This window comes from Seriola aureovittata, chromosome 22 (genome assembly GCF_021018895.1).
Source record: "Seriola aureovittata isolate HTS-2021-v1 ecotype China chromosome 22, ASM2101889v1, whole genome shotgun sequence".
NCBI classification, from domain to species: domain Eukaryota; kingdom Metazoa; phylum Chordata; class Actinopteri; order Carangiformes; family Carangidae; genus Seriola; species Seriola aureovittata.
The window spans coordinates 11826171-11837802 of NC_079385.1; the positions used below are offsets into that span (position 1 = coordinate 11826171).

The 11632-nt window shown below is 40.9% G+C and overlaps 1 protein-coding gene across 10 annotated transcripts in view; it reads right to left on the bottom strand.

The window, feature by feature from the left end:
• The window catches only part of LOC130163202 (ELKS/Rab6-interacting/CAST family member 1-like), a 118904-nt gene that overhangs the window by 40650 nt on the left and 66622 nt on the right, over positions 1 to 11632 (bottom strand). For all 10 annotated transcript variants that reach the window (XR_008826411.1, XR_008826412.1, XR_008826413.1 and 7 more), the window contains one exon: positions 11290 to 11450. Coding sequence is in view for 7 of the 10 variants with exons in the window: in XM_056367142.1 (XP_056223117.1) it covers positions 11290 to 11450 (161 nt within the window). In the remaining 3 variants the exon portion in view is untranslated. The remainder of the gene's footprint in view (positions 1 to 11289; positions 11451 to 11632) is intronic.

Sequence of the window (11632 nt, forward strand, 5' to 3'; positions counted from 1 at the left end):
CTCTTTCCTGTCTTTCTTTTTTCTTTCTTTTCACTCCTTCTCTTTCGTTTCCTTTCTGTCAGTCTGCTGCCAGATAATCAGGTGGCGTTTGGTTGAGAGACCTCACACACACACACACACACACACATCACACACTTCTATGACTGGTGTTCATGACTCTGCATAACCTACTTGTACGCGTGAATATAAAATTAAACCATTCCTAATTCCTCCTTCTGTTTATGCCTCTTTATCTTTTTCTCTCTCTCTCTCTCTCTCTCTCACACTCTCTCACACACACACACACACACACACACACACACACACACACACACACACACACACACACACACACACACACACACACACACACACACACACACACACACACACACACACACAGCTACTAGTTTAGTTTATGTGTCTCAAGAGTAGGGCCCCTCAGAGTAGTATTTCTCTCCCAGCTGACAGCTTCTGTCCTGGGGCAGACAACCAGCATGTACTGGGCCTCCTATTCTCATCTGCTCTGAGCCAACTCTCTCTTTCTCTGTGTAGCATGCACACACACGCACATATGTTTGAGGTGTGAACTGCTGCTATGCCTCACAGCTCTAAATCGTGAGGAATAAGAAAGAAAAAGGTACAGAAGAAGACACATAGCGAGAAGAATGAAGCTGGGGGCCTCTCTTTAAAAGTCTTTTAACACACACACTCACATGTGCATACACACACACATACATACACACAGACACACACACACACACACACACATGCAGACGTGCATGCATGGGTTTATAGCCCTACAAGAGAAAAGAGTGCAATGAATACACCGATCAGAGCAGGTTTTATGAAGCATTTGTTAGTGCTGGCCTGCCATGTGTGCAGCATCAAAGCAGATAGCCAATAAAGCCTTGGTTTATAGTAAACCATTTACCGCCACTCTCTCTCCTGCAAATGCGCCAACACAAAGTTTCACTTCACTAGATTATAACAGCAGTTATTGGAGAAAATGATCGACACCTACCGCAGTTGTTATGTGCATTCGAAACGTTAAAATTGTTCTTGAGGGCTACATTACACACATCAAAGGGATAATGGTATTTTCAAAACACGGAGTAATGGTAAAATTATTATCGGTAATTACAGTTAAAAATGCCCTCAAGGCTTTTATTCAACGCCAAAAACCAAAATGTGTTTATTGATGTGGAAACGTAACTTGTTTATCATGACTGTAAAAAAAAAAAGAAAAGAGAAGGCTGATTTGCATACTGTCGGACCGCAGCCAGCTCCTGATTTGGTAGGAACTTTGTTTCATCTTTGACTGATGCTCCTTAGATTAAAGTGGCCCAGTGTATAATGTACAACAACACACTGCGAACAGCAGGGTTTCTGGGTGAGATCGTTTTGAAAGCTGTCTGTGTGTGTGTGCTAACCTATAGTGGAAGTGGGTCAGAGACACTGGACATGAATGATTTAGTATGGAGAGAGACGAAGGGCTGAGAGACCATCAGAGAGAATTGGAAAAAATGAGAGAGAGCGAGAGAGAGAGTGTTAGGGAAATAGGTTAAAGCTGGTGCACAGGATAAGTATGTGTGTGTGTGTGTGTGTGTGTGTGTGTGTTTGAGAGAGAGAGAAAAGCTCCCCTCAAGGAGCTGTTGTACATCAGAGAGGCTTAAAGAAAGACAGCGAGAAGGCTTACACGCTCACACACACACACACACACACACACACACAGAGAGAAAGAAACAGCACTGACAGGGAAGGGAATAAAATAACTGGAGGATTTGGAGGGAAAACAAATCAAAGAGACGTGAAGGGGAGAGGAATGGAGAGAGGGAGGGAAGGAGTAGCGGGAGAGGGAGGTTGAGAGACAAAGGCAGTAAGAAGAAGAGATGGAGAAAGAGAGAGAGAGAGAGAGAGAGAGAGAGAGAGAGAGAGAGAGGAGGGCAGGTGGGACTACTGCATGACAGAATGAGGATCTGTTCTTGACACATTTTCCCCCTTTTTCTCGCTCACTTTTTTCTCCTAAAAAACACTCTCTCCTCTCGCTCCCTCACCTCTTTCTCTCCGCCTGTCTCTCACACACACACACACACTTAAAAACACACACTGTGACTAATAAGAAAGGTGTAAAAATGCATTATCCATGGTCCGCGGGAGTTTGCTCTTTTCATGGGACCACACACACAAACACGCACACACACACACACACATTGAAAAGTGTGACTAAAGATGCAGCTTTGTCTTCACTGTGGTTCTTTCCAGTGAATCCATTTCTACGCTGCGCTGCAGAGACCAAGACATCTGCTTACAATCTGTCAGCACAAACTCACTCTTGTAACACCAACCAGCCAAAGTACCGGACACCTGCGACTCCCAACTGTCTATTAAAGCACACTGCGTATATTTTACAACATATTTGCTTCAGTCGACATGAGAGTGACAGACATGTTTCTGTAGATCTGCTGTATCTGTAGATTTTCTCTGTGGTGCAGCTCTAAAGTGTGTTGGCCAAACTGCATGGAAACACATGGACTGACAGTAAGTAAAGGGAAACAAGGAACTTTTTAGAGACACGGTAAAATCCCTCGCCTTCATCCAAAATGGAAGCTATTTGTTGTATGTGGTTTCCCTAAACATGAACTTTAATGCTTTTAAACTATGAACTGTAAAATTGAATGTATGCTGATCCTGAATAATTATTTTAAAGTCATGATAATATGAATGTTAGGGAGTAAAGATTTTTTCTTTTCCTACACGATAAGCTCAAACCCAGATTTTGCCCATCCACTACAAATAACATATACTTTACTTCACTTTACAGGTGACCACTTCAAACCATATTATACCATATGTATAAGGAGGACTGGGAGATAATGCAGTGGAGGTGTCTTTTATCTGCTATTATACTTAAATAAATGCAGCCACAGGTGATGATTTTCATATTGTTCACTAACAAATGTAAGCCACCAGCTGTCTGGAAGGTAGAAAAAAAATCCACATAAAATCTGAAACTCTTTAGCATAAATTTAAAATGGTCAACAAGGTAAAGTATACAGTACATACATAGTGTGCAGGTAACAGCTGTCCTTTAAGTCTGTCTATGATTAAACTCAACTCCACACTGAAGTAAAAACTGCACAGCAGAAATGACAGCTGTGGTTTGTTACAAAAGGCTGTAAACACGACATTATTTCCATTATCTTTAACAGCTACATTTGCCATTTTAAGAGCAAAAAAAAAGCCCAGAGATTAACTTCATTATCATAATTTGGCAGAAAGCATTGTTTCTGTTTCCATTGTTTCATTTGATTTATCTCATATGATTATGTGGTCAGTTTCTTCAATCACTATCACTTGTATCCACTGACTTCAGTGCCTCACAGTGAGCCAACTTTCCCATTAAGGAGAATAAAGTCTTAAAATGGAAACAGAATCTTTACATTGTAGTTGTGCATTGATTTATTATAGTGCTGATGTGAGAGCTGTCAGGTTATAATTCTGTCTGTTTCTCGTTGGTTCAGTGTATCACTCTTTCTTTTCAGAACGTTAAACAAGCCAATCACAAGCCTGTCACTAGCCTGTCCTGTTCTGCTCTGTCTGTCTGTCTACTACAGTTTTATTATGTCCAGAATAGAAATGTAATCGTTTGGCACTCATAACATACAATCAGAGGGTTTGAAAAAAAAAAGAGCATGTTTTGTTTTCTTCTTTTTGATATGTTTTCCCTCTTCATCGCTCCCTCTCCCTCTTTAATTGCTGTTTAATGATCTGTTTGATGGCCTGGCACACACAACCTGTAATCAGCTGAGGAAAACAGGCGAGTTTAGGTTTTGCCGCATCCTTTTTTCCTTTATCTGTTCTTTCTCTCCACTTGTTTCTTTTGGTTCTGATGTGTTTGGTTGCCTTCCATCTTTCTGAACATTTTGCTCTTGATCTCGGCTCCTTGTACTTGTTTTAAATCTTGCTCTTTTTATTCTTTTTATTCGGCTCAATTCCGTCTACTTAATTGGTGCAAGAGCTCTGAAATACATGCACAGATTACACATAAAATAAAGACAATAACAATAGACATTATAATACAAAGAGTAAACACTATAAAATGTGACTTTCTCTCTTTCCCTGCTGCATATTCAGCTGAAGATCACTGGTTTGCAAGGCTTCAGAGACTGTCACAAGACCCTGTTATTTAAATACAACTTCTAACTGCAGCACATCTTTTATTGCTTCTATTTTCCTGATTCCAATCTCTCCCTCAGTCTCTCACAAGGGAGAAGTAAAAAAAAAAATCAAAGAGGACAAAGGAAGGCAGCCAGAGTCAGAGAGAAGAGGGCAAGAAAGGCAAGTGCTGAGAGCACAAGAAAGCTGGAGAGAGGAGAGGGAGAGACAGAGAGCGAGGCACCCTGATTTGAGCTTGTAAGACTAAGTGTCAAAACCGCATGCCCCTTTTTGTCACACTAAGCTCCCGACATGTCTGTCATACACACAACACACAACAAATACAGGCACGTTCACAGACTTACTTTGGCACAGTGTGGATTAATCTCATTGCTGTCTGAGGGGATCAAAGCACTTGTCTCTGTGTTTAGTGTGCTGCTGCCATAAGCATGTGTACATGCATTTGTGTGGGAGGATGTATTCTGATGCATGTGTGTGTGCGTGTGTGTGTATGTGCGTAGATAAAAAAAAAAAAATATATATATATCTACACACACACCATTCAAGTGAAGTGTGTGTGTGGGTATAAATCTACAAACATTCCTCTGGGAGTGAAAGCTTCTATGAAGTCATGCTGTCTCATCTGGTTTTGTAAGTGACTCTGTGTGTGTGTGCGTGTCTTATTTCTGAAGGCAACATGTACTTCTATTGTTAGTGATGGGATAGCTGGTGTGTGTGTGTGTGTGTGTGTGTGTGTGTGTGCGTGTGTGTCTTTTACACATGCAGTCATATTGTTAGCGATGGCTTTCCGGCTGTAAAGAGCAGAGCTGTCGTCCAATTGACAGAGCCGTTGAAAATAGAATCTTTTGAGTACACACGCACAAATACACACGTACACACACACATCATTGATTAGTTTCAGTGTGTAGTGACAACAGTGGAGACAGGGACAGACAGAGAGAAATACAGCCTGCCCAGACAGAAATCACTCGATAATGACGTTTCCAGACAGATTTGGGCTCAGAACGGAGAGGATGGATGGAAAGAGGCAAAGAGAAATGGAAGGAAGGTAGGATGCAAGGAATGAGAGATGAAAAAGGAGGATGGGAGAGATGGAGGAAAGGAATGCCAGAGCAAGGGATGCAGTGAGGGAGGGACGGCAGGAATGAAGGGAGGGTTTGGCGGAAGGGGTGCAGGGAGAGGTTTGAAGGGTTAGAGGGAGACTGGGAGGGAGATAAAACGAAGAGCAGAGCAGCAAAGGAGAAATAAATTGAATTTATAGAGTTCACCTTGAGGCATCAGCCAAGGCTCGAACTGCGGGAGGCTGAAGACGGCGCAGCAACTCTGTGATTCTACAGACTTTAATAGTCAAATTTTACATGTGGCGCAAAATACAGTGTTTGTGTAAACAGACTTCCTGTAGTCAAGATTGTCCAAATTCTTCAAGACACAGCGTGTGTGAGACTGAGACAAGAGGAAAAACAGCATGAGTTACCCATACACACAACTGAAAACAACTAATTTGATAGATTTTTTTTTCCTCAGAAGGAGTTTCGAAAATCTTCATTTTGATGTGCGACAGAAGATCCTGTTCCAGTTTCTCTAAATAGTTCTACCAAAATATAAAGTGTGCTCAGTGAATCACCCACCAATAACTGATTATCACTTGTTTCTTACGGTCTGAGGAAGCCTCCCACACAGAGAAAACAACTACAATATCAGTTTTTCTTCCCCTACTCAAGCAATCAAAAGTAATGTGACTCACTTCTCTGCCTGTTGCTGGAAGCCGTGACCATTTTCGTTGCCAAAAAAATTGTCAAGTGCATCGCCCCCCAGTTTCCGTACAGCAGGGTCTTTTCAACGTGATGCGTCAGTGTTTTCCTTTGTAATAAACCATCTTTTTAAGCGTCAGTAATGCAACAGTCCCCATAACAACCTCGCAAATAAACAGAAATCAGTCTCTCACCGTTTTACATCTGGGAACATTTGAAACAGATCAATTCTGATTTTAAAAATGTTAAATGCATAATTCTTGTCTGGTAAAACTAACGACCAGTAATTAGCCAACAATTATGGTCATGAGGTGACGAGGGATGCATGAATGTAAAGGAGGAGGATATCATGTAAGTGGTTATAAATTCAATATATACTGCAGTCTGAGAGATTGATGGATGAACGGAAGGAGCGAGGGAGACAGAGATGGAGGTAATATCATTTCTTCGGGATATCACGCAGTTTTGTTGGCTCTAGTAAGTTGTTGTTGGACAGCTGTCTTTCTCCTCTTTGCTTTCCCTCCTTTTCTCTCTGCCAAAAAAACATTTCTGCTTCTTTTCTTTCATTTTATTATCCTCCTACTGTCTCTCTCCCCCCAAAAAAGAGATTTATAACTCTTGCCCTGACCTCTCTCCTCTCTTTTCTTCTGCTCGTTTTGTCCTCTCTGCACTCTTCTCCTGTGTTTGGGTCTTTTCCCTCTCCTCATCTGCTCATCGTCTCTCCTCTTACCACCTCTCTGGTTCACATCTTTATTCTTTCCTCTCGCAGTCTGTCCTGATATCCAACCCAAACTGTTAGTGATATCGACAATAATTCAATGCACTATTATGAAATCTACCTCATTTTGCATTTTAGGTAAATGGTTTTGGATGTGGGTGTTGTGTGAAGTCCTTCCATAAAAATATAATGTTGTGACCACAAGAATTAAGTTCAACTAATTTCTTTAATCATTTTTTCATTTACTATAACTAATCAGCACACTTGATCAAAACTGAAACTATTGCTGCAACTTAGGTTTAAACTGCAACCCAATTTAATCCTCCACTAACTATTTTCTGTTCAAAATATATAGTTTGAAATCTTATGGAGCTTCTTGCCCTGAATAAAGTCTCTCAGGCAAAGCTGCAAGACAAGTCTCTACAAATTCAAATCACTAGTGGTTGTGAAATTTGTGTTTTTGTGTTGAAAGGATACGTTTTCAGTGAGTTAAGTGTTGACACTTTTTAAGGAGCTGTCATCACTGTAAAAATCACTACATTAATATAGTAAATATTTGAAATTGTCCTTTTTTCACACCCTCCCATTAAAGTTTTTCTTTGGATGGATTTTTTTCATCCAAATCAAAGATCTAAGGATAGATTGTGTTGTGACTTAAAAATAAAGCTGCCATGACTTGTCTTGAATACGACCTAAAATTAAGGGTTAGTAGGTTATTGTCTTGTCTCATCGCCTCATAAAATACTTTAAAAGCCAAATAAAATCTTCTGTATTTATGTTTTACATTAATCAAGTCTTGTTGGACATGAACTGCATTGAATCTAACGCCTCAAAATTGTCCAGAAACATACCCACACATAACCAGAGACATAAATGTGTGTGTTTCTGTGTGTGAATCAGACAGGGCGGAACAGCAAGAGAGAGAGATGTGTGTTAAATGGCAGTAAAGCCAAACAGCGGCGAATAAAATAGGCCTTAATTCATCCAGATTGGGATTTCAGACGTGACACCCTGCTGTTACACAGACACTGTCAGCACATTCCTCCAGCTGGCTGTGACGCGCACACACACACACACACACACACACACACACACACACACACACACACACACACTAACACCCTCACACACCTGCCTAGCCCAAACTGTACAAACACATGACAACACACATGCACACAAGTCTGGGAAGAAAATGAGCATGTGCATATTTAATGTACAGCACAAAGAAAATATGTCTGTGTGTGCTTTACGAGTGTGCGCGCATGTGTGAAGGTCACTGCAGATGATTTATCAGTGGGAAAGTCACATGTTGGCGTCCTGCAGGGCAGATGTGTGTATCTTTGCGTAGTTCTACATGTACATGTTTGTGGATGTGTGTATATGGTTTTATGGTTTTAAGTGCATATTATTAAATATGAATGTTGATTCTTTCATCTTGTGGCATAATATATACTTTACTGGGTTGTTGCACACACATGCAGATACACTGAAACACACAAACTAACAATTCACATCAGGCCGGAGGTCAGGATAGTGTTGGATAGCATAGTGTACAACTAGCTGGTGAAAACTATGGCACAAAGATGGATAGATACTCTGACAACTACATTACAGACTGTGTGTGTGTGTGTGTGTGTGTGTGTGTGTGTGTGTGTGTGTGTGTGTGTGTGTGTGTGTGTGTGTGTGTGAGGGGCAATAAGAGCGGAAAAGTGAGGAAACAAGTGATGGCAAAAAAGCGAGACAGAATGAGACAGAAGAGTATGTGTGTTCATCCAGATGTATTTGGAATATATTTTTGCATGGGAGTGAGTGTGTGTGCATGTGTGTTAATATACTCTATGTCTGTCCCAGAAACCACTGAAACATGCCGTATCATATATCATGTCTTACAGTAACATTAAACCTAACACCGATGTAAAACTGGGCAGCAAATCAGACATCAAACCCCAAAGAGTTACGGCAGCCTGTGTGCGCAGAGACAGTTTCATGTGCATTACAGTGAGATATATGGACACACAGGACACAGCCACCTCAAACATCTCATGTTTTACATGTGGGAGATCGCCAGACACAAATGACGTATTTGCTGACCAAACCCTAACGTCTTGTGAAAAATATGAGCAATGGCGTCATGTCTATTACTCATGGCACGACAACTAGCAGCTACCTGAAACATCTAGACGTTTCAATGAGGGGTAACAGAGGGGAAAATACACAATATCCCAAATATGTGAGAAGAATATCTTACTGCAGCCTGACAAATATCATGTATTATGCAGAGGCAGAGCTTGAAAGCGCTGTATTTTTTCAGTATGTTGCCAAATAATCACATGTGAATATGACAATTCTTTACAAGCCCCTGCAGATGATTCAAAGGTGTTGTTTCAAGTGTGTTTTGGGTGAGTTGCTTTTAATTAGAGAAGAACCACTAAACAAGTGGAAACAGTAGAAAATAGTACATTTGGTAACAACCAAAAAAACAGCTGGCCAGTACAGATCACTGTACCAACAATAAGTAATAATATCTGAAAAATTAATCAATATCTATATTTCAATATTCAGCACAGAGGAGGGAAAAGGAGCAACAAACTTGTCGACAAAGCCTACTGTCAGAAATATGATTTAAAGTGATGGAAAAGAATTGTGTTTTTCTACCTGCTGATCTCCCAAAATGTTATACGACTGTATTATTTTGTCAGTCTACAAAAATGGCCCCAAAAAGAAGCAAATAGCTTTTATAGACTTACATTAAAAAAAATTAATTTATCATGTTACAGACACAAGTGAATCACTCTGTAATTAACTATCCTATTTCATATGTCACTTGTCAGTAAATACTTAAACAAGAGAAGGAAAAAACTCAGAGAATTTATTTGCAATCACATACTGAATGCATAAGTCATAGATATTTGTCACATAACAGAACAGTGCAGTGTGTGTATCTGCAACACAAACACCAGAGACGATCCGCAGAGTAAACATTTGGTCTCTGTACTGTGGGTGTGATCTGTCAATGGAAACACACAGTCATACCACAGCTCAGAGTTTGGACAATGTGGTGACTGAAGTTTAATAGTGATGGTAACCACAAAGCAACAACGCATGCGCGCAAACACACACACACACACACACACAAACACACACACACACACACACACACACACACACACACACACACACACACACACACACACACACACACACACACACACACGGTGTTGGTGGGAGAGCGAAGTTAAATGATAGCATAGACTGAACTGCCCACTGGAGACTGATAAATCTAATCATGTATGTGTATAGATGGTCTCTCTCTCTCTCTCTCTCTCTCTGTGTATGTGTGTGTGTGTGTGTGTGTGTGTGTGTGTGTGTGTGTGTGTGTGTTTGCATGTCGTTATGTGTGTTTATGCGTTCTATGTTTGTGTTCGTCTATTCACGTCTGTGCCTGTTACATAAATATTCATCATGGAGTCAGTATTGTCATAAAAAGGAATGGTGGACACGTCTTGACGTTAATAAATCAATCATGGTGTGCTTGCACACATGGACACATACACACACACACGCACCCACATACGAATTCACATATGAAAACAAGGCCACGCATTCTGAAGCGCTGATGCCTATAATAATCACATGGGTCGTTACTATGGTGATAAAATGGCCAATAACTTGCTCACCTGGGCTGTGAATGGACATGCTGGTGGACGGACAGACACACACACACACACACACACACACAGTCTCTTTCGCAAAAACAAAGAAATGCAATGTTGGTAGAAAACGTCGCAGACACAGTGCAGGAAACCTAAATCACAGTGCATGCCCTCACTTTCCCATGATGCCACAATAAAAGATAGTCCCACCGCGTGCTTAAATAGGCAGGGCATGCTAACATGGACATTCTCCCTGGCTTCTATTTCAGCCCAAAGCGTCATTCCACTAAATTACACCTCGTTGTAAGGTCTCAGTGAGGATGTAAAACAGCAGAAAATACATGGAATCATTGGACTGCTGGACTCCTCTCAGCTGCACTTAAAATGCAAACCCATCTATTAAAATTGAATTCAAATTTACTCTTTACAGTATGTGCATGAATGTGTGCGGGTGTCTGTGTATGTAATCAATCACATGAAGAGTTGGACAGCGGTACATGGCTATTGCATTAACACACTACTTAACTTCTATGACTTTAAAGTGCAGACAGAGAGAGAGAGAGAGGAGATAAAAGAAGAGAGGAAAGAGGAGGAAGAGGAAAGAGGGAGGCGATGAGTTGTCGGGTGAAGATCATGTCGATGTGACCAGTGACCACCTTCCTTGAACACTTAGGCAACTACTGGAGATATCACGAGAGTTGCTAATTTCAGGGAAAGTGTTGAAGGTCAAACCTGAGTACTGGTTGGAAATATTACTGTGCATATACCAAGAGGCCACTGCAGCCAGTTAGGTGAAAAATACAGGAAGGTAAATATTTGCATAGGCCCATTATGGCATGGAAAATATGCTAAAATGTTTCATTTTTATTCTTAATGTGCATGAAATGACAGAAAACAGAGAAATAAATGAATTTGGAAACATGAAAAATGACATGTTTCCAACAGTTGATGGTAATGTTCGGCTTGTTTTATATATTAACATAAATAAAAGTATTAAAATGTGTCTTACTTCATCTCCAGGACCTCCTCCAGGTGCTTCCGCCTCTCAGCCCGCAGGGCGGTCAGGTGACCTTCCTTCTCGGCCAGTGAGAGCTGAGTTGATGACAGCTTGGCTTTCATCACCTCCAGTTCCTGTTTCACCTTCTCCATGGCAACCAGCAGGTCCTCCACCTGACACACACACATTGGACCACATTACTTTCCCATATTCTCTCTCAATCTGATATTTCTGTCTCATTTTTGCCCTTCAACTTTTTAATTTGTTTTTTCTTAACACAGAAATGGTGAGCCTTTAAGTCCGTATGTGTATGTGTGTGTGTGTGTGTGTGTGACAGCGACTGTGCTTTGAAATG